The sequence below is a fragment of the Arabidopsis lyrata genome (genome assembly GCF_000004255.2).
Source record: "Arabidopsis lyrata subsp. lyrata unplaced genomic scaffold ARALYscaffold_5, whole genome shotgun sequence".
Taxonomy (NCBI): domain Eukaryota; kingdom Viridiplantae; phylum Streptophyta; class Magnoliopsida; order Brassicales; family Brassicaceae; genus Arabidopsis; species Arabidopsis lyrata.
In genome coordinates, this window is record NW_003302551.1 from 13302203 (window position 1) to 13326031 (window position 23829).

Sequence of the window (23829 nt, forward strand, 5' to 3'; positions counted from 1 at the left end):
TTGACAAAAATAGCATAAAAATATGTTTTTTTTTAATAAATAGCATCACATTTGCAAAGTTCTACAAATAGCACCTTAAAATTTAATTAAACCTTAAATTTAAATTATTAATTTAATTATTAGAATAAATAAATAAAAAGTAAAAATTTGTTGAGCAATATATGAATGTTGTGTTACCAGTTTTATAATAGCTTAACCCTCACTGTTCTTTTTTAGTACCCAAATTTATTTGGATTTTCAAAATGTACGTAGTGTAAACTTCTGATTTTCTTTTCCATCCCAACCTTGTGTGATTTTATTTATTAGACTGATCTAGCTAAGCTTAAATAGATAATTAGTTGGAATTTTTGGTGACTTAATTGATCAAACAGTAGTGTTAAATTATCTGTGTTGTTTACGTTAACAGGAAGAGGAAAGCTTGCCGTTTTGTTATCACAAAAACAACACACAATTCTCTTTCTCTCAATCTGCTCAAAATTAACCTCATTTCCCAAATCGGTTCATTTACGAAAGATTCTTTTGTCACGGTAAAAAAATTGTTGAACAAAATTTGATCGATTGAGATAGATACTTCCTAAACCATATCACCAAAATTTCTCAATCGGGTAGATTTTGCTCAACAATTTCTTCATCTGAGACGATCAATTTTAGACATCGTATAAGGTAACATGAATTTTCTCTCTCTTTTTCTTCTTGTTTCGTATTATAAGGTTTCATACTCTGATGCAACATGTGAGCTTCGTCTCACTGAAAATTGTGAGTAAACTTTGATTGACTCTTTTGATTTTTTTTTTTTTTTTTTTTTTTTGACTCTTTTGTTATTCTACAATGTTTATTGCAAATTGGTCGATTTATTCAAAAAAACCCTATTGATGTGTATTGAATGGAATCAGATCATCCGTTTCTGGTATGTTGGGTGTCAGATAAGTTTAAAGACTAGTGCAGTGTTTTTGGTCGTTTTAGACAAATTGATGGCATGAGTCTAGACGGCAATGATTTTTACGAGTTTGTCACATTGATAACACACAAAAGCTGTCTTCGGTTGGTGGATTTCTTCATAGACCCATTGATACGTCGTAAAGACTAAAGACTAGTGCCATGTTTTCGTCAGTTTTAAACAGTTGACTACTACTTGACTTAGATGGCAAGAGTCTAGACGGCAAGAATCCATGCCATTTTGGAAAAAATCTCGCATACAAAGACATTTTGCATTTGCTTCGTCTCTTATATATTCAGTTTCCTGCAAATTATGAGAAACACCAAAAGCTTTTAACTAAAGAATCTTTTTTGTTAAAAAAAAAAACTTTGAGAATCATGAGAGTGTTTCTTTTACTTTCTTTGAATGCTCTCATGTTACTTGAAGCATATGGTTTTACCGATGAATCTGATAGGCAAGCGTTGTTCGAGTTCAAATCTCAAGTTTCTCTAGGCAAAAGAGCTGTTTTGTCCTCATGGGATAACACCGTCCATGTGTGCAACTGGACTGGGGTTACATGTGGCCGCAAACACAAGAGAGTTACTCGTTTGGAGCTTGGAGGATTGCAATTAGGCGGAATGATATCACCATCTATTGGTAATCTTTCCTTTCTCATATGGCTTAATCTCTCTGGTAACTCTTTTGTTGGTACCATCCCTCACGAGGTGGGAAACTTGTTTAGGCTTGAACACTTGGATATGAACTTTAATTATATCAAGGGAGATATTCCAGCCAGTTTGGCTAACTGCTCTAGATTGTTGGAGCTTCAGATTAATTCAAATCATCTTGGAGGATGTGTTCCTTCAGAACTAGGGTCATTGACGAAGCTTGTTACTTTAGATCTTTATGGAAACAACCTAAAAGGAAAGCTCCCTGATTTTCTAGGTAACTTAACATCCCTTAAAGAAGTTGGATTTGGAGGTAACAATATAGAAGGAAGAATTCCGGATAATATAGTTAGATTGACTCGAATGGTGTATCTTGACTTATCACGGAACAATTTCTTAGGTGTTTTTCCTCCCCCTATTTACAACTTGTCCTCACTTTATGTTTTAAACATCTTCGGTAATAGTTTCTCGGGTAGTCTAAGGGCTGATTTTGGTAATTTGCTACCCAACCTTCAAAGGCTTTTTATAGGAAGGAATCATTTCACAGGAGCCATTCCAACTACACTTCCCAATATCTCAAATCTTCAAATGTTGGGAATGGAGTATAACAATCTGACAGGAGGTATTCCTTCGAGCTTTGGAAAATTATGGAAGTTAAAAGAATTATCACTTCATAGCAATTTTTTGGGTAGTGGCTCTTTTGGAGATCTTGAGTTTCTTGGTGGTTTGACTAACTGCACCAAACTAGAAATCTTAGAGGTTGGTCGTAATAGGTTGGGGGGGTCGCTTGCCTAATTCCATTGGTAATCTGTCCACGGAGCTCAACCTTTTAAGCCTTGACACAAATCTCATCACTGGTAGTGTTCCTCATGAGATTGGGAATCTCATAAGTCTAAAATCACTTTGGTTGGAGAAAAATCTGTTGACGGGACCACTTCCGACTCTCTTGGGAAGCTTTTAGGATTGATGAAATTAAGTCTGTATTCAAATAGGCTGTCAGGAGATATACCATCTTTTATAGGCAACCTCACTTGGTTAGAGTCACTCTACTTGTACGACAATCTTTTCGTAGGATTCATTCCTCCGAGCCTCGGTAATTGTAGTCACCTGCTGGAATTGTGGATTGGGGATAATAAGTTGAATGGGACTATACCTCGGGAAATTATGCAAATTTCACCCCTTCTTACCCTAAGCATCCCACGTAATTTCTTCACTGGCTCTCTACCTGAAGATGTTGGGCGACTAGAAAATCTTGTTACACTATCACTTGAAAATAATAAATTATCAGGACAACTTCCACAGACTTTGGGGACCTGTCTCTCGATGGGAGAACTCTATCTACAAGGAAATTTGTTTGATGGAGCCATTCCAGATATAAGAGGCTTGGTGGATATTAAAGAAATTGATTTCTCGAACAATAATCTCTTTGGAGTTATACCTGGATATCTTGCAAATTTTTCCAAGTTGCAGTATCTCAATCTATCCATTAACAATTTCGAGGGAAGAGTGCCAACAGAAGGGAAATTTCAGAATGCATCTCTAGTTTCAGTATTTGGAAACAAAGATCTATGTGGAGGCATCAGGGAGTTGCAACTAAAGCCATGCTCAAGGCAAGAACCACCAATGGGAAGAAAGCATTCCTCTCTTTCAAGGAAAGCTGTGATATGGGTCAGTGTAAGCATAGCTTTGCTTTTGCTGGTGTTCATAGCTTTAGTTTCTCTACGCTGGTTGAGAAAGAGAAAGAGAAACCTCCAGACCAATAATCCAACTCCTTCCACTATGGGGGTCTTTCATGAAAGATTAGTTATGGAGATCTTCAAAATGCAACAGATGGTTTCTCTTCAAGCAATTTGATTGGGTCAGGTAGTTTTGGTACTGTGTTTAAGGCATTGCTCCCTGTGGAGAATAAGGTTGTTGCAGTCAAAGTTCTAAACATGGAGAGACGTGGAGCAAAGAAGAGCTTTATGGCAGAATGCGAATCCTTGAAAGACATAAGGCATCGTAATCTTGTAAAATTGTTGACAGCTTGTTCGAGTATTGATTTCCAAGGAAACGAATTTAGAGCTCTCATCTATGATTTCATGCCGAATGGAAGCTTGGATATGTGGCTGCATCCAGAGGAAATAGAAGAGATTCATAGGCCCTCGAGAACCTTGACACTTCATGAAAGGCTGAACATTGCCGTAGATGTGGCTTTTGTTTTGGACTATCTTCATGTCCACTGCCATGAACCTATAGCCCATTGTGATCTAAAGCCAAGCAACGTCCTTCTAGACGATGACCTGACTGCCCATGTTAGCGACTTTGGTCTGGCTCGGCTCCTCCTCAAATTTGACCGAGAGTCCTTCCTCAATCAACTAAGCTCAGCCGGAGTCAGAGGAACCATCGGCTATGCCGCTCCAGGTGAAACTATCCCACATCTGTAATGTTCTATGAGAGAAATCAGTACTATACGCTATTTGCATTAAAATCTCCTTCTTGTTGTTTCTGTGAATTACGGTGCAGAATATGGAATGGGAGGGCAGCCTTCAATACATGGTGATGTGTATAGCTTTGGGGTTTTCCTTTTGGAAATGTTCACTGGAAAGCGACCAACCAATGAGTTATTTGGGGGAAACTTTACACTACACAGCTACATCAAATCTGCGTTGCCAGAGCGAGTATTGGATGCTGCCGATGAATCAATTCTTCACATCGGTCTTAGAGTCGGTTTTCCAATTGTTGTGTGCTTGAAATTGGTTTTTGAGGTTGGACTTAGGTGCAGTGAAGAATCTCCTACAAACCGGTTGGCAATGAGTGAAGTCGCAAAGGAGTTGATCTCAATCAGAGAGAGGTTCTTTAAAGCCAGAAGAACAACCCGACGTTGAAGTGTTTATGGTTTTGGTACGAACTTTGCAACCTACCGAAAAGGCTTGTAATATCTTTTCTTAATAATTTGTGGGTTTTACTCTACCAAACATATTTATGCTTGCAAAATATTGTTTGTTAATGAATGCTTGAATTATATGACAATGTATGAATGTTGTTTTACCAACTTTTTATAAAAGCTAATCCAATAAATGTTCCCTTTCAATTTCATGTCCCACCACTCCAACTGCAGCTTCTGTGGTCATAACATTCATCCAGTACGTCCTTGAACACGATGTAAGCCTAGTAACGAGTTCTTGAACACAAGGTATTCGTTCTGCTACGAATCTCGAACCAACATACATCGTGAAGCTCACTGCTTTTATTTGGATTTTCTTAGTTTTCGTAATGCAAGTTCTGTTTTTTTTTTTTTTTTTTTTTTTTTTTTTTTTTTTTTAAAGAACGCATAAACAGAGAAAAACTTTTTGCATTTCTTTAACAATGAATGAATGTTGTGCCCAATGCTATTTGGATTTTCTCTGTTTTTCATTCAAAAGTTCTGGTGCTTATCTTCACCTTTTACCAAAAAAAAAAAAAAAAAAAAAAAAAGTTCTGGTGCTTTCTATGTATATGCTTTTTTCCTTAATGATCTTGAGGTTTTTATAAAAATCTGGACGACCAAGACAAGTTTTGAAGGGAATAGTAGTGAACAATTTAGTTTCCTAATAATTTATCTTTTAGTATTCTTTTTCTTGGGCTACAAGTGACTCATCTAACTGAATTAGACAAGTCCCATGTATGAACGGATTATGTGTGACACACAAAGAATTATGTGTGAAAACTATTAGAATACATAATGATATTTCAAAGTTTCTGTCATGTAACAGGTGTCTTCAGTTCTCTCAGGTCAACAAGACAGATGTGATCTAAGTGATCTGTTTATATGACGTTCCTCATAAATGTTTGGTCCAAGAAATCAAACCAAAGAAACTTTGAATATATACTATATTTCTTTGAAATATAAGAATGTAATAAAATAAGCTCTTTGGAAGAAGAATATACTAAACTTGGTCAATTTGTTGATTTCTTAATTCGTAAACCGACGATGTCTACAGCAAAGTCGTGAAATGGTTGTCATTTTAGAAAAGCTACTTGACTTTAATGCATACAGTAATTTGTAAACTGTTGCAGTCTTCTCTAAGTGGTTGGGAGCCATTATTGTAATACTTTAAGTTGCGTTGTCCCTTATATTTACTTTCTTGCAAAAGAAGCTCCACAAGCTTTTATTCCAAAAAAAAAAAAGAGAGAGAGAGAGAAGAAGAAGTAAAAGCATGAGACTGTTTCTCTTACTTTCTTTCAGTGCTCTCATGTTATTTAAAGCATATGGTATTACTGATGAAACTGATAGGCAAGCTTTGTTGGAGATAAAGTCTCAAGTTTCTGAAGAGAAAAGAGTTGTCTTGTCCTCATGGAATCACTCATTCCCGCTTTGCAACTGGATTGGGGTTACATGTGGCCGCAAACACAAGAGAGTTACTAGTTTGGACCTACGAGGATTGCAATTGGGCGGAGTAATATCACCATCTATTGGTAATCTTTCGTTTCTCATATCGCTTAATCTCTCTGGTAACTCTTTTGGTGGTACCATTCCTCAAGAGGTGGGAAATTTGTTTAGACTTGAATACTTGGATATGAGCTTAAATTTTCTGGGAGGAGGGATTCCAACGAGTTTGTCTAACTGCTCTAGATTGTTGTACCTTTATTTATTTTCAAATCACCTTGGAGGAAGTGTTCCTTCAGAATTAGGGTCATTGACGAAGCTTGTTAGCTTAAATTTTGGTCGAAACAACCTACAAGGAACACTCCCCGCAACTCTAGGAAACATGACATCCCTTGTATATTTTAACTTGGGAATTAACAATATAGAAGGAGGAATTCCAGATGGTTTTGCTAGAATGACTCAGTTGGTGGGTATTGAATTATCAGGGAACAATTTCTCAGGTGTTTTTCCTCCTGCTATCTACAACGTGTCCTCACTTGAGCTTTTATACATCTTTAGTAATGGTTTTTGGGGTAATTTGAGGCCTGATTTTGGTAATTTGCTACCAAACCTTAAAGCACTAACTATAGGAGATAATTATTTCACTGGAACCATTCCAACAACACTTCCCAATATCTCGAATCTTCAAGATTTTGGAATAGAGGCTAATAAATTTACGGGAAGTATTCCTTCGAGCTTTGGAAAGCTACGAAATTTGCAATACTTGTCTCTTCTTGGTAATACTTTGGGAAGTCACTCTTCTGGAGACCTTGAGTTTATTGGTGCTTTGACTAATTTCACCCGACTACAAGTGTTAGATGTTGGTGACAATAGGTTTGGCGGTGACTTGCCTACCTCCATTGCCAATCTGTCCACAAACCTCATCTATTTAAGCTTTCAAAAAAATCGCATCTCTGGAAACATTCCCCATGACATTGGGAATCTCATAAGCCTTCAATCACTTGGGTTGAACGAGAATTTGTTGACAGGACCACTCCCAACCTCTCTTGGTAAGCTTTTAGGATTGGGGGAACTAAGTGTTCATTCAAATAGAATGTCGGGAGAGATACCATCTTCTATAGGCAACATCACTATGTTACAAAGACTTTATTTGAACAACAATAGTTTTGAAGGAACTGTTCCTCCGAGTCTCGGTAATTCTAGGCAGCTGCTAGATTTACGGATGGGATATAATAAGTTGAATGGGACTATACCTAAAGAAATCATGCAAATCTCAACCCTTGTTAACCTAGGATTGTCAGCTAATTCATTGACCGGCTCTCTGCCAAATAATGTTGAAAGATTACAAAATCTTGTTGTGTTATCACTTGGTAATAACAAATTGTTCGGACGACTCCCAAAAACCTTGGGAAAATGTATCTCGTTGGAACAACTTTATCTGCAAGGAAATTCTTTTGACGGAGATATTCCAGATATAAGAGGGTTAATGGGTGTTAAAAGAGTTGATTTCTCAAACAATAATCTCTCTGGAAGTATACCTAGATATCTTGCAAACTTTTCCAAGCTGCAGTATCTCAATCTATCTTTTAACAATTTTGAGGGGAAAATGCCAACAGAAGGAATATATAAGAATATGACTATTGTCTCAGTATTTGGAAACAAAGATCTATGTGGAGGCATCAGGGAGTTGCAACTAAAGCCATGCCTCGTGGAAGCACCACCGATGGAGAGAAAACATTCCTCTCATTTGAAGAGAGTTGTGATCGGTGTCACCGTAGGCATAGCTTTGCTTTTGATATTGCTCATAGCTTCATTTGCTATATGGTTCAGAAAAAGAAAGAATAATCAGCAGACTAATAATCAAACTCCTTCCACTTTGGGTGCCTTCCATGAAAAGATAAGCTATGGAGATCTCCGAAACGCGACAGATGGCTTCTCTTCGAGCAATATGGTTGGGTCAGGAAGTTTTGGTACTGTGTTTAAGGCATTACTTCCAGCAGAGAAATATGTTGTTGGGGTGAAAGTTCTAAACATGCAAAAACATGGAGCGATGAAGAGCTTTATGGCAGAGTGTGAATCCCTCAAGGACGTAAGGCATCGTAATCTTGTGAAACTTTTGACGGCTTGTTCGAGTATTGATTTCCAAGGAAACGAATTCAGGGCTCTCATCTATGAGTTCATGCCGAATGGAAGCTTGGATATGTGGCTGCACCCAGAAGAAGTGGAAGAGATTCGTAGACCCTCAAGAACCTTGACACTTCTTGAAAGGCTCAACATTGCCATAGACGTGGCTTCAGTTTTAGACTATCTTCATGTTCATTGTCATGAGCCTATAGCTCATTGCGATCTTAAGCCAAGCAACGTCCTCCTAGACGATGATTTGACTGCTCATGTTAGTGATTTTGGTCTAGCTCGACTGCTCCTCAAATTCGACCAAGAGTCCTTCCTCAATCAACTCAGCTCCGCTGGCGTGAGAGGAACCATCGGTTATTGCGCACCAGGTAACTGTAACCAAACATATGTAAAATTGAATATAGGAATTTTATTTTATCACTTTAATCTTGTTTATGTGAATTATGGTGCAGAATATGGAATGGGAGGACAGCCATCAATACAAGGTGATGTGTATAGCTTTGGGGTTCTCCTTTTGGAAATGTTCACTGGAAAAAGACCAACTAATGAGCTATTTGGCGGAAACTTTACCCTACACAGCTACACCAAGTCTGCGTTGCCGGAAAGAGTATTGGATGTTGCGGACGAATCCATTCTTCACATCGGTCTCCGAGTCGGTTTTCCAATTGTTGAGTGCTTGAAATTTTTTTTCGAGGTGGGACTTATGTGCTGTGAAGAAGTTCCAAGCAACCGGCTGGCAATGAGTGAAGTTCTCAAGGAATTAATCTCAATCAGAGAGAGGTTCTTCAGAGCCAGAAGGACAGCTGGACGTTGAAGCGATTATGGTTTCCCCTATAAACTTCGCAGTCTTTGAAATAAAGGCTCACTCTGAGACCTATATAATATCGTCTTCATCATTTGGTTTTCATTTTTTGTCTATGCATACAAATTTATGGTGTGGAGAATATTGTCAAGCAATATGCTCTGTTATTTTGTAATCAAACTATGAAAGTTGTGTTTTGAGCTGTTTATAATTAATAATTCTCCACTTTTGCTACTAATAGTAGTTCCTAAGTTTATTAAGAGTTTCCCACCTTTTTAATTTTAATAATCCAAAGATGTTTGTGTGATTGTGTCTAATCGGATCGATTGCTTTTTTTTTTGCGTTAACTTTTTTTATTTTTTCCGTATGATGAATGGTTATTGTTAGTGCATTGATCAAAGCAACTTGAGAGTGGGTGGCATCTTAGGATGTGTGTTCCGATCAATAGTTGAATGGAGAATTTGGATACATGCGTGTTGTGCTTATTTGGATACATTGCTAAAAAACTTATGTAGAACCAAGTTGGTGTATGTATTGTTCTATCTAATTCAAATTTGGTTTGGATATATAATTTTGAATGTGAGTATATGACTCCTACTACAACTAAATGGTATTGCATGTCAAAATTATTTCCATTACCAAAAGATACTAAAAACACTATATGGTTATCAATATTACCAACATGGACAATACGCAAAAAAAATTCGTTTTGCTAAATTTATATTTTTTAACTTTTTTTTTTTTTTTTTTGTGCAAAATATTTTTTAACTTTAAATGATGTTTCTAAATAGTCTGCATTTTTAAACTGTACCTTAGCTTTAACTGTTTTTTTATAGCCGTTGAGATTTTTGTCTAGCCGAAAGTCCAGAGCCATTATGGGGATGATTAATCCTGGCAGCCACATATGAACTAGCAGCTGTTTTTCTATAGTCGTTGAGCGTTACTTGCCGTTTTTCAAACAACAAAAAATCGATGAATCCTTGTTGCTTAATTCTTTCCAAAAAATCTTTCCCAAGACGCTCCCGTATGCCTTATTTCAGATCATAATGTCCGGAGAGATTGATTACATTGCGCATATCGTGGACGAGAATTATAGGAGCCAAACTGTTCGTGCTGGAGAACCATTGTTGTTAGTTGGATTTTGTTCATTTCGTGTAGCAAACCATTCAATTAGGTTTTGCAATTCAGGTAGTTTTTACCGTTTCAATCGTTGAATTACTAGGTTTAGATGATGTAGCGAATGCTAACTGAGTACATTTGCTTGATCTTCAAGTTTGGTACTAAAGTGAACTTCTCATTGCGGGCAACCAATCTGCCTTTGTAAAAGACCGGTTATTGATTGAAAATCTGTTGTTGGCAACAGAACTAGTCAAGGACTACCACAAGGATTCTATATCGAGTAGATGTGCTATAAAAATTGACATCTCCAAAGCCTTTGATTCAGTTCAATGGCCGTTCCTCAGAAATGTTCTTTTATCTATGGATTTCCCCACAGAATTTGTTCATTGGATCATGTTGTGTGTCACCACAGCGTCGTTCTCAGTCCAAGTAAATGGCGAGTTAGCGGGTTTCTTTCAAAGTAAACGAGGGTTGAGACAAGGCTGTTTTCCTTGATGCAGAATCAGCCCCGGCTCACATGGGTGGGCGGAGGTGCGACGGCCTAAGGCTTTTTTTTTAATAAAAATTTTACATAGAAAAAAGGCCTAAATATGTTTTAAAAAAATTATTAGTATGAGAACTATATTTCAAAAGGCCTAATTCTTTATAAAAAAAATATAAAAAAGGCCCAAAATTTTAATATAACAATTTTTACTGTAAAGAATCTACAATTTTTTTTAGAAAATAGGTAAATTATTTTTTTATATATAATAATAGGCTAAAAAAATTTTTTTACCCTAAGGCTCTCAAATATATTGGGCCGGGGCTGTGCAGAATATGGAATGGGAGGACAGCCATCAATACAAGGTGATGTGTATAGCTTTGGGGTTCTCATTTTGGAAATGTTCACCGGGAAAAGACCAACCAATGAGTTATTTGGGGGAAACGTTACCCTACACAGCTACACCAAGTCAGCGTTGCCGGAAAGAGTTTTGGACATTGCAGACGAATCGATTCTTCACATGGGTCTCAGAGTCGGGTTTGTAAGTGCGGATGAGGTACGATAAATTGTAGAAAGTAAACGAGACAAGAAATTTGTTAACGAGGTTCGGTTTTTCCTACTCCCCAGATTTCGATTTCACTAGAACAAGAAAGCAAATTACAACCAATTCGCAAACGCGTAAAACAAGCCCAACCCTCTTGATTTACCGCTCCCTTCTATAACGTGAAACCTTAAGGATAATCTCTACCCTTAACTAAACTCCCCTTGAGTCTAGATTTAATCAGGATAACCTAACCCTGAGCTAAACTCCACTTGAGCCTAGACTTCAAAACAAAACCACTTGATCACACAAGCACAAAACCCGCAAAACTAAGTTGCACAAAACCGCGAAACTATGTCGCACACACCCTCAGAAAAGCTCTCAATGATTTGCCTCTATGCCTCAGCTCTCTTCCTTCTCAAAGACGTCCTCAGCTCCTCCTTATATAGCCAAAACGATTTCCTAATCACCATAGGAGAAGATTTCCAATTTCCATAAGAAAAAGTAAATTTCCTTTTATACTTTTCCTTTTTCTCACCAAACTCCACTTTCATCAAGTCTTCCAAATCTCTATAAGTCCTTTTTCCTTTGTGATTCATCCTCTAAACACGCTCCAAACATATCTTCTCAAACCTTCTAGAAACCGACACTCACACACAAACAGTCGCATCTTGACTTACTTCTTGAGTCATTCAGCAACTCCATCAGACAAACTCTTGTATTACTTCTTGACTCATTCAACAACTTAATCAGACTGCAGCTACATCTTCAATCTCCCCCTTTTTGACTATGTTTGTGAACTCAACAGTTCTAACTCCAAAACAACATCACGAAACACATCATCATTCTCCCCCTGAATGAGTCACAACATGGTCAAAACTACTTAGAAAATTCTCCCCGCTTTGCAATACGAGGTTGATAGCCTAGTACACCACCTCCATAGAAATCATCTTTCCTAACCCAAATCTTCCTGCGCCTTAAGCCTTCATGACTGGATTCTCGAATGAATCTGAAACAATTCCTCTTAATATGCCCTTGAACTCCACAATGATAACATGTAGGACCATGAAATCTCTTATCATAAGCATTCTCCATTCGATTTCTCTCCCTCAACAATCTGAAACACCTTGGCCTAATATGCCCAACAATACCACAATGATGGCAAACAGGTCGAAAAACTCGTTGAGGTGCACTCTGCAGTTCTTTAACTTTTCCTGTATCAGACTCTGTACCAGTTCTCGTAGTAGTTCTTGTACCGGATGCAGTCTCTGCCATAGTTGCAGTTTCTGACACACTTCCTGATCCAGACGTGATTTTTCCACCATAAACAAACACTGGATCTGATTTTGAAAGTTTTCCTTCAAATCCAAGGCCACACTTATCAATCTTGCCAATATTCAGAATATGATCCAACTTCTTTGTGCCATTATTAAGCATCCTCAAATTCTTTTGAGTTTCTTCAAGTTGTACTTTGGCTTGTGATGTTTCTTCTTCTTTTTCTGCAGCATATTTCTGTACTTCAATGACTTTAGCCTCTAACTTGAGTTTCTCCTTAGTTAACACAGAATTCTCCTCAACCATTTTAAGCCAATGCTCATATAAAACTCTGTAATTCTCAGCAAATTCTTCATCATCAATACTCTCTGCATCACTCTCGCATTCATCGTTTTCACTTTTAAGTGCAGGTCCTGTTGGAGACACTGATGCAGACCCTGTTGCAGATGCTGAAGCAGACCCTGTTGCAGATGCTGAAGCAGACCTTGTTGCAGACGCTGATGCAGAGACTGACGCAGAATCTGTATCTGAACTAGAATCGGAAGTTGTAAAAGCCACAAAATTCTTCAGATCTTCTTCTTCCTCATCTGAATCAGTTTCAGAATCACTAGTGACAACATTCATGGCCTTCTTCTTATGCTTTTGTAGATTGGCGCATTCCGAACGAACATGTCCATATCCTTTGCATTCAAAACATTGCATATTCTTTGATGAACTTCTCAACTCTTCATCAATTCTATCCTTCCTCTCTTTTCCCTTTCGTTTCAGATATTTAGTAAACTGTCTTGACAACATAGCCATTGAATCTTCAGTTGATGATCCTTTAAGAGCAACTCCAATGTCAACTTCCTTCTTCACTTCATCTACCTTCTTCATCTTTCCTTTAGCTTCATATGCTTTGCTTAACTCAAAAGCTTGAAGGATCCCAACAAACTCATCAAAAGCTATCTCATCTAGATTATGAGCTTCTTCAACTGCAGAAATCTTTGACTCAAATTTTGCAGGCAATGATCTCTTCAACTTCTTCACTAGCTTTTTGTCCTTGTAGACCTTTCCAAGAGCAAACGATTCATTAGATATGTCACATAACTTTGCACTAAATCAGCCACAGTTTCCTCTTCTTCCATCCTTAGATTCTCAAATTGCGAAGCCAACATATCCAATTTCGTTCTCTTAACGCTTGTAGTACCTTCAAACATATTCTCCAATGTCTTCCATGCTTTTTGAGCTGATGCACATTGAGAAATCAACTTAAAACGGCTTGAATCAATAGCATTGTAAATCGCAGTCTTAGCCTTAGAATTGCAACTTGATAGCTTTTTCTCTACAGCAGTCCACTTATCTCTTGGCTTGAGACTTACAACTCCATCATCATCCGTAACTTTAGGAGCCTCCCAACCAAGTTCAATTGAATTCCAACAATCTTCATCAAGATTACTAATAAAAGCTTGCATACGAACCTTCCAATATCCATAATTCGCTGAATCAAGAAGTGGTGGTCTTGTCATAGACGTACCTTCCTTGTATGACTCCATCTCACACGATTCTCAGCTCTGTCTTACTTTCTGAACGATCTCCTGAATAATATTCTAAACAATCTCCTGAACCTCACCCTGATCTACCCGAAACAAGACTAAATCTCTATCGAGAACCCGCTCTGATACCAATTGTAAGTGCGGATGAGGTACGATAAATTGTAGAAAGTAAACGAGACAAGAAATTTGTTAACGAGGTTCGGTTTTTCCTACTCCCCAGATTTCGATTTCACTAGAACAAGAAAGCAAATTACAACCAATTCGCAAACGCGTAAAACAAGCCCAACCCTCTTGATTTACCGCTCCCTTCTATAACGTGAAACTTTAAGGATAATCTCTACCCTTAACTAAAATCCCCTTGAGTCTAGATTTAATCAGGATAACCTAACCCTGAGCTAAACTCCACTTGAGCCTAGACTTCAAAACAAAACCACTTGATCACACAAGCACAGAACCCGCAAAACTAAGTTGCACAAAACCGCGAAACTATGTCGCACACACCCTCAGAAAAGCTCTCAATGATTTGCCTCTATGCCTCAGCTCTCTTCCTTCTCAAAGACGTCCTCAGCTCCTCCTTATATAGCCAAAACGATTTCCTAATCACCATAGGAGAAGATTTCCAATTTCCATAAGAAAAAGTAAATTTCCTTTTATACTTTTCCTTTTTCTCACCAAACTCCACTTTCATCAAGTCTTCCAAATCTCTTTAAGTCTTTTTTCCTTTGTGATTCATCCTCTAAACACGCTCCAAACATATCTTCTCAAACCTTCTAGAAACCGACACTCACACAAAAACAGTCGCATCTTGACTTACTTCTTGAGTCATTCAGCAACTCCATCAGACAAACTCTTGTATTACTTCTTGACTCATTCAACAACTTAATCAGACTGCAGCTACATCTTCAGGGTTCCGTATTGCTGAGTGCTTGACACTGATTTTGGAGGTGGGACTAAGGTGTTGTGAAGAATCTCCTACGAACCGATTGGCAACTAGTGAAGTTGTGAAGGAGTTGATCTCAATCAGAGAGAGGTTCTTCAAAGCCCGAAGAACAACAAGACTTTGAACTGTTTATGTTTTTCTCTACAAACTTTGCAACTTATGAAATAAAGGCTCACCCTGAGGCCTATATAATGTCACAATGTCGTCTTCGACTCTTCGTTAATATGTGGTTTTCTTTTTTTCTCTATGTATACATTTACATATGCTTTCAGAATATTTTCAAGATTTATGCTCTGTTATTTTGTAGACAAAAAACGAAAAGTTGTGTTTTGAGCTTTATAAATGATAATTCATCAATTTCGTTATTGGCTTGGTTTTAAATCATCAATTTAATTTTGAGTGGTGAAATCAAATTAAAGGAAATCACTGTGATTTAATTTTTTTTTTTTTTTTTTTTTGTCAAAGACTGTGATTTAATTTAGTTTTGGTTGAAACTATTATATTATATACTTCTCAAATTTCTATGTGTCTCTTCCTTAATTCAGGTGAAAAACAAAAGAAATATTTGACGTAGAAAATGTCAAAATTGTGCACATCCTTGGATAAACGAATTCGATAAGACCTATTTATTTGCTTTGCTCTTGAAATGTTTAAGTCTTGAGCTTCTCTATATGCTCTGTTTTTTTTTTTGGCCATTAGGTCTTGTCCCATTTTTCCTTTTGTGCAGTTGGTGTTTCCTCTTCTTTGCTACTTTGTTGTGGTTCGATTCAGTTTCACTTCCATAGGAAAAAAGTCATTTTCAGCAGGAAAAAAGATATATATACTAGCAGACATTTGATCTTGGTTAAAGTAACATGCTTGATCTGTTGATCACCTACTCTAAAAACGACTCCACGACGATGCTTATCACTTATAAGAGCTTGTTCGCAAAACGACCAAACACAAAAACGTGACTTGGGACGTTGGTAATTTGCTTAACAAAACTAGTCGTGGAGCCATGAATGCGGGTAGGCATGTGCATGGTTTTTTCAGTTAATTTCCACGTTTTGGTGAAAATAGGGTCCAAATAAAACCAAATTACAGTATATTTTGAATTGGTTTGTTTGAAAAATGTTGGTTCAGATTCGGGTTTATTTTGGTTTTAGATAAAATGTATAACAAAAATTAAAATAATTAATTGATTTTTAATTCATATTTTGGATTTTATTATATTTATCGTTTTCTCTATTTTATCCAAAAAATTTGGTTAAAAATAAGATAATTCGGTTAACTATCAAACCTATTTAAAACAATGAAAAAAAAAATCAGAACAGTCCATTTATTCCATAAATTCCACTATTCAGCCAATTAGTTTATTAAGCTCAACATTTATTAGAGAATCCAAAAGAAAAGTCAACGAGTTGGGTGTGAGACAGTGTGACATTAAAATATGTGTGATGTGGCTAAGGAAAAGCACCTCTACTTGGATCATGCTCGTTGTGAGCTTCACAGGCGCAAGTCAAACAAACACTCACATTTTCTTCTGCATTTAATTCACTACTTTTTTCTAAATTTTTGGCTTCTCCTATTAGTAGCTTTATTTTATTAGTTTTACATATTCTATGAACCACTAGATTTCGCCTCCTACATATACATCGGATACAAAACTAGCTTTTGCTCTTTATTTTTCTTGAAATAACATTTTTTTTTGGTTTTTACCTCACCAGTAGTAAAGAACCCATATCTGTATACAACTAAATTATATAGTACAGTTTAAAAGTCATCTAAATCTATATAATTAATGAGGAGAAATGAGTGTTCTACCTACTAATTGTGAAGTTTATGGAAACATAAAATCTGAACCCTAACCATATCAATACTAATTAAGTGACATGAATTTGTATAACCAAATGAGCCACAAGATAAAAATAACGTTACATTAATAAAGATGATGTACACTTTTGAGTTTCTACAACATTTCTAGAAGATATCATCTCCACGTCGACAAAGATAACCCAAAAAATAACATCTCCACACACAAAAAAAAAAAAAAAAAAAAGAAAAAAAAGAAAAATGTGTTAAATATACTACTCCTCCCTAATTACTGCCATACTATCATGATAAGGATTCAAACAAAACTAAAGAGTACTTAATTATACAAATTGTTTATAACTAAGCCTCGTCGTTCCTCAACCAATCGTCAAACTTTTTTGGTTTCTAGAACAACACTTCTTGACCCTCTAGTGACATGTTATTAATGATCATATCGTGGCTTTGCTCATCAAAGAGCCATTTCTCGAACAAAGAAAGAGAGCCTTGTGTAATTAGACCATTAATGTCATTGTCTATTAGTTTTGGCTTCTCTTCAGCTTCATCCATGGAGTTGAAGCTGAATAAAGAATGGTCAATTCCTTCTCCGTCTCCTTCGGTTGTGCTAGGGCTGGAAGCTGCCGTGGTGATAGCCATCCCGGTGGCTGCAACCGGCGAGGGCACCGAGGTCTTTGGTGTGTCTTTCATAAAATTCTGAAGCAAACGAGCGATGTTCTCTGCGCTTGAAGCATAGACGCCAGATGGGTATGGATTAATGTTTCTTGTGGTGGTGGTGGTGGTGGTAGAGGAAGAAGAAGATGATGGACCATAACCAAGATCGGTAATAGAGAAATTAGATGGGTTTTGTGGTTTGTCAAGAGACAAGGCATCACAAAGAGCTTGTTTAGCCATGTTGATATCTGTCTGAAGCCTTCTCTCCCATTGACCTTTGCTGGAGTTGTTGCTTTGATGTGAAGTAGTGTTTTTGTTTGATGAAGAGAAGTCTTTATCATCAAGGCCATTGTTGATAGTACTATCACAAGAATCATTCATCTTCTTGAGCTTTTTCTTCAAATGAGTGTTCCAATAGTTCTTTATATCATTGTCTGTCCTTTCTGGAAGGTATGATGCTATAGCTGCCCACCTTCATAAATTATTTGGTCCCCAAGTTATTTAAAGTCCAAAACCTTATCTTTTATACATACCCAAAAACATAATGTTTGCATACTTTTATAGATCATGTGCATGTGAATATTTACCTGTTTCCCAAAAGAGCTTGAAGATGGAGAATCATCTTCTCTTCATGCTCGGTGAAATTTCCACGCTTAATCCCAGGTCGAAGATAATTAGTCCACCTCAATCTACAGCTTTTGCTACATCTCCTTAAACCTAAATCACCACAACAATAAAAAGATAATTTCATTAAAAAGAGTAATTAATTTGTGATATGTGGACAAAAAAGCTGGTGCCATAAATCGGATATTATTACAATTTTTCCTTTTCATTAAATGATCATACCAACCAAAAGGAAGCCAGAACAAAAGAATCACAAACCCAAGAAAAAAAAAACAAAAAACATTAAAGGGTACTTCTGAATATAGGGTTTAACAATTGAAATTAAAAATATTATTTGTTCATAAAAAAACATATAATATTAAGATAGAAGAAGAGATACCTGTATGAGTAGGCACAGATCTCCAGTTTCCAGGACCATGTTCTTGGATGTAAGAAACCAAGATGATATCTTCCTCTGGTGTCCATGGCCCTTTCTTCACTCCAATCTTGTCACAGCATGGTGGTCTTCCCATCTCAATCTTCTCTATGTATATATCACTTTGTAATTAGGGGAAGAATGGAACGGTTTGTGGTATGAGCAGAGAGAAGGGCTTTGATGATGATCGGATATATATATATATATATATATATATATATATATATAGATGAAGAAAAAGTTAAATCTTTTTTTTTGGCTTGAGAGCTTAGGAAATTGTAGGGTTAAGAGTACTTAAGACAAAGAGGTACAAATGGTAGGTGGTTTTGTCTGAAGATGTGGAGAGAGAGCTTGTGTATTTATAAAGCGAGAGAGAGAGAGGGAGAGAGAGATTTAAGCTGAAGAGTGAATTAGTAGCAATAATAATAGAGTTAAAAGTAACAATAATGAAGAGTGGGGTTTTGCAATCAAAGAGTCAACATGGACAGCCAAATGCATTTACTCTCTAGCTCTTCAAGTCAGCCTCCTCTCTCTCTCTCTCTCTTTCTCCACCATTACTCCATGCTTTCTCTCTCTCTATTAGCCTACAATTTTCTCTTTGTAATTAGTTCTTTCATATTATCGCAAAATAAACCTTAATTTTGTCTCCACATGAGAACATATGTGCATGTATCATTTTTTTAGGTGTTCAATCTGATTGGGTTTAGAAAGACTTTGATAGCATTAATGGGTCCACAATGAGAGTGAAATGAGTATATAACTTCTATTTATGTAATTAAAACCTTCTAATTATACATTCGGAAAACATACACATAAATTAAATAGTTTATAAGGATTCGTTTTTTTTGGTGAGAATAGTTTATAAGGATTCTTATAATGTTAATTTGTAAATTTAGGTTTCCACTTCCATGCATATATATAATAATGTCATTTCCTTCTCAACTGGTTTTAATACTAATTTTAATTTCTAGTTATTGAGCACCAGGAACCGTAATTTAAACTAATTATATGCCTCTCAAAAACTCTTGATATTTCATGAGTACTTATGTTGTACATAGCATATGAAAATTATTACATGATCTAAAAATATGAAAATATATAAAAATAGTAAACCACTTAATAAATGGTTTAGTTTAGTTAAATCTTAGTTGATATGCAATCGAAATTGACTGAACTGAACTAAATCAAATTAAACCAAATATTTTGGTATCAATCTCTTCAAATTCTCATGAACAAACAATATGTAACATGTATAAACCATACCAAACCGAATTAAAAATAAACTTTTTCCTATTATCAATTAAATATGGACATCAGAGAAAAAAATGGACATCAGAAAAACACCGAATAAGTGGCAAACTTTATGATATAGTATATGTTAAAATAGCTAAACTTGAATTGATGAGAATTTAGTCGAACATGTACAAATGTTCATTAGTGGTGTGACTTGTGACTTGTGAGCTTTTGTAGGTATTGAATTGAACGGTGGATAAAAGATAATCGTAACAAATATATATATCCCCACATTCCCAATAAGGAAAATGTCCACACATATAGATCTTTTGGTGATGTTGGACCTGTTGGTCATATTTAGATCGATAAACTTTTTTTTTTGTAAAATAATAATGATTGTTTTTCTAAACACTAAGGATTGGTTTTAAAATCATATAGAGAATTCAAAAAAAATTCAAGAAACGAGAGGAATGTTGCAAAGCGCGTCGTCGTTGTGTATTGTGCTTTTAAATTGGATAGGAAATATTCATACGTATGTAAATAATACTCCATAGAATATAAAATACAAAACTAAAAATCGAGATACTACCATAGATACAAATTTCAACGGGCCGTAGAAACTTTCATTGAACTAAATAGGTTGAAACCCCATACGCCACGTCTTTTTTTTGTATTACGTAACCCATATCCCGAGGATGATGGTATTAAAACTTTACTTTGACTAAAATCGTCACATAGGCACCTATAAAATAAAGGGTTCTTACTTTTATTGTAATATATCAGAAATGGAATATGTATATTTCAAAATTGTTATACGTTGTTGGTATCGTTTATATAATTGATTAGAATTCAACAGCAAACTTCTTGTCTGGTACTCTGGTTCTTGAGGTTAAGATTATACTTTTAGTTTTGCCGATGATACCATCGGCTAAGTATCAATGCTATGCGTTAATTTCTTTAAAATATATAAAATGTAATTTATAAGGTAACCATTTTGTAAAATCCTTCTATGATCCCAAATGTTATATTTTTTCCCTGTGTTATTTCTTCTTTTCGAGATCTTTCTACGTTACGATCAATTTGTTTGATTTTTTTAATCAGTCTTGACATCTTATATTGATTAATTCATCATTCATTTGTTAAAATATTTGAAATGAATAGTAAATATGAGATGAATAAGTTTTGTAGCAACTCAAAATATTAAATAATTAAGGTATTTGAAATGTTAATTACGATAGCTGGTACAAGATAAAAAATCATATTTAAGTTTTTTTTTTGTTTTGAAGATAAGAAAATATTTGAGTTGATATAGTATATGCTTAGATAGATATCAGCAAATGAGAGCACTCATTCATCAACTGAATTGATAACAATATATATATATATATATATATATATATATATATGTCTTCATTTCACTCGAAATCTTAGTAGGGTTTGATGTGAAGAAATATACCAAGAGATCAGAGGCCTCATCATCGTTTATTCAGATGAGTAATATTGATTGCTTTGAATTCTTAGCATTCGATCAAAAAAAAATTTAAAGGAAATTAAAAGAAAGGCGTAGAAACAATACTTCGGTTCATCGATAATGTTTTTACAATGTATTTAGTAATGACATATATGCATATTTGGCTAACAACGTGAATAGACCGAGAAGAGAGAATTATCAGGTAATGTAATAGCCAGTATACATCTTTTTAGTATACAACTAATTAAATTGTACTTATATCAACTCAAAAAAAAATTAGACATGTAGACATGTATTGACAGCTCAAAATTTCTTGGTTGTGATATATTTTCGGGAAAATTCATTACAAACCCTTAAAACGGCATTTTAACAAAACAAAATAAAATCATATTTTTGTATGTAATGAATAGATTAGTAGTACAATTGTAAATTTAACATTTTTACCGTAGTTTTAATACACTTTCGTTTGATGGTTAATGTACATCATAGCTTTGATAAATTATAGCAGTAAAATCACAAAAAGTAAAAAACAATTTGTCATCTACCACAAATACTATATATGTTGACTAAATTGTCTAGTAGTGGAATTAATATATATAATATCGATCTCTGCATCGTTAGTTAAGGTCTAGCTAGCTAGGGTTTAGTTTGAATCTCTCGATCAAGATTGAAAGTTCTCCGATGTTTCTAAACAGTTTCTAGAACAGATATATTTACGAGTGAGTATAAGTCAACGACTATGGTCATCTTTTGGATCTCGACGTGCTTTGGATCATATCTTAATTTATACACTATCCAATTAAATATTTGCTAGGTTAAAACCTAGGCTTAATATTTTACCCCTCAAACTGTCAAATTGGAATGATAGGCACGTGTCAAATTGTGCAGAAAATAATACAACCTGCAGTAAAATAATAATCAAGTAAGATTAATTGGACCATCATTAAATGATATGCATGATACAATGATAAAGAAGTATATATATAACTCATAGACCATATAGGTCTCGTAGTAATCCAAGCTGATGTAATTGTCACGGAACAACCTTAAGGTTCCTTGATAAATATCTTCTGCGGTAATTTGGGTAGAGTGTTGAAAAAAAAATTAAGTTAGAGATGAAGTCCTGACCTAATTAAATTGTATATGTAATTTTTCAAATTATTAACCAAATAAAAAAAGTCTAGCACTACTGTTTGAAAAGGAATTTATTTAAATCATTTACAACTTAAAAATTTAGCAAATAATTTGTAAATAGAACCGAAGGCCAACTTTAAATAACGGTGCGAAGCTATACAAATGCATACAAAAACGGTTAAAACATTATAATTGCCTATGTTTTGTTGTACAATAGAATTTCATATACTTAAATATAGGTCTCAGATCATGTAAATTAGCGGTCAAAATCTTATATACATTCGATTGATGTGTAATTTTATTTTGTGTTGTTAATAGCATGAACGTATATGAATTTGAATTTCATCGAGCGTACTAAACGTAAACAATTAAGCTATAAATAATGGTCATAAACAATATGTATAACACCAGATATGTGTAACACCAGGTAGCACCATACTGCTCTCCTTTTGGTCTAAGAAACAATACGCGTGTATAGTTATTACAATGAACCTTTGATTTCGGCCGGTTACATCTCTAAACCCATGATCGCGGAAAATCATATAATATTAGTCCATGTTGTCAAAATTAGGTCTGGACAAAATATCCGGAACCGAATATCCGAACCAAAAAACCCAAAAAATACCCAAAACGAACCCGAACCCGATTTTTAAAAATACCCGAATGGGTCCTAACCTCCTACCCGAAAAAAATCCGAACCGAATCCAATACCCGAATGTACCCGAATGTACCCGAATACAAATATACACCTAAAAATATTAGTTATATTTATATTTATAATACCCGAAATACCTAAAATTACAATCATAAATCCGAATATATTAGGTATTTTTGAGTAATTCGGATACATTTGGATATATTTGGTTAAAAAGTAACTAATGATGTAGGTATCTTTTGGGTAATTTTAGTATTTTTAGATATTTTTGGTTATATTTGGATAAAGAGTAACCAATGTATTTTTGAGAAATCGGGTATTTCGGTTAAATTTGGGTATATATGAGTTAAAAACCCGAATCCGACCCGAACCCGAAAATATTTTGGGTATTTTTGGTTATTTTTGGGTATTTTGCTTTTTTATTAAAATACCCGAACCGAACCCGAACCCGAACCGAACCCGAACCAAATTTTTAGAATACCCGAATGGGTCTTGACCCCTTACCCAAATAGATCCGATATCCGGAAAAAAAGAACCGAACCCGAACGGGTACCCGAATGGGTACCCGAATGCCCAGGCCTAGTCAAAATCATCAATTAAGAATATCTTTTAATTTTAAGGAAACTTTTAGATATATGTTATGTTCGAATCCAAGTTGCTCTCTTTATTGTTTTGAAATAGGTTTAAGTCAAAATCGTTAAAAAGAAGATATTTAAGATATTTAAACGTGATCTCCTTAGGGGCCTAAGCTAATTTATTTGTATGCTATGCACGAAATATCATAGTTAACTATAAATAACTAGATATTTTAAACTCTGGATTGTAATAAGTAAAACCCCTATAAATTATAGGTTTATTACTTATTGTGAGTGGAGAAGACTTAGCATACACTTTCTTCCGGAATCTAGTGAGCTGTTTCTTCTAGCCACTTGCTAATGAAATTTTATTTTTGACTTTACATCTTAAGAAAATAACTTACAGTAAAAACAATGTATTGATATTCTAAACTATTCAGCATCCATTTAATTTGAATAATTATTAACTTATTCAAGTCGTTGGCATTGACGCGTTATGTTTAC

General features: G+C 35.3%; 5 protein-coding genes across 7 annotated transcripts; 3 read left to right on the forward strand and 2 right to left on the reverse strand.

The window, feature by feature from the left end:
• Positions 1-585: 585 nt before the first annotated feature.
• On the forward strand, positions 586-9127 carry LOC9311919 (probable LRR receptor-like serine/threonine-protein kinase At3g47570). Its single transcript, XM_021025050.1, has 4 exons — positions 586-663; positions 4685-4759; positions 5319-8433; positions 8518-9127. Exons 3-4 carry the CDS (start codon positions 5763-5765, stop codon positions 8877-8879), a joined length of 3033 nt encoding a protein of 1010 aa, XP_020880709.1. The 5' UTR covers positions 586-663; positions 4685-4759; positions 5319-5762; the 3' UTR covers positions 8880-9127.
• On the forward strand, positions 1296-2431 carry LOC110228273 (probable LRR receptor-like serine/threonine-protein kinase At3g47570). 3 transcript variants are annotated; one of them, XM_021025053.1, is made up of 2 exons: positions 1296-2206; positions 2344-2431. In XM_021025053.1, exons 1-2 carry the CDS (start codon positions 1315-1317, stop codon positions 2352-2354), a joined length of 903 nt encoding a protein of 300 aa, XP_020880712.1. In that variant the 5' UTR covers positions 1296-1314; the 3' UTR covers positions 2355-2431. The 3 variants fall into 3 exon arrangements, with proteins under 3 accessions (XP_020880712.1, XP_020880713.1, XP_020880714.1); XM_021025054.1 differs by having other exon boundaries at positions 1296-1573; positions 1862-2398; XM_021025055.1 differs by lacking the exon at positions 2344-2431 and having other exon boundaries at positions 1296-1984; positions 2103-2189.
• Positions 2908-4884, forward strand: LOC9313637 (probable LRR receptor-like serine/threonine-protein kinase At3g47570). Its single transcript, XM_021026204.1, has 3 exons — positions 2908-3258; positions 3384-3987; positions 4090-4884. Exons 1-3 carry the CDS (start codon positions 2908-2910, stop codon positions 4449-4451), a joined length of 1317 nt encoding a protein of 438 aa, XP_020881863.1. The 3' UTR covers positions 4452-4884.
• A 2601-nt stretch (positions 9128-11728) lies between the features above and the next one.
• LOC110228271 (suppressor protein SRP40-like) lies at positions 11729-13386 on the reverse strand. The gene has a single exon (XM_021025051.1). The coding sequence runs from the start codon at positions 13157-13159 to the stop codon at positions 11888-11890; it is 1272 nt and encodes a 423-aa protein (XP_020880710.1). The 5' UTR covers positions 13160-13386; the 3' UTR covers positions 11729-11887.
• Positions 13387-16648: 3262 nt separating this feature from the next.
• LOC9311921 (myb-related protein 306) lies at positions 16649-18797 on the reverse strand. Its single transcript, XM_002877523.2, has 3 exons — positions 18222-18797; positions 17806-17935; positions 16649-17690 (listed from the first exon to the last, which is right to left on the reverse strand). Exons 1-3 carry the CDS (start codon positions 18352-18354, stop codon positions 16955-16957), a joined length of 999 nt encoding a protein of 332 aa, XP_002877569.1. The 5' UTR covers positions 18355-18797; the 3' UTR covers positions 16649-16954.
• Positions 18798-23829: the final 5032 nt, after the last annotated feature.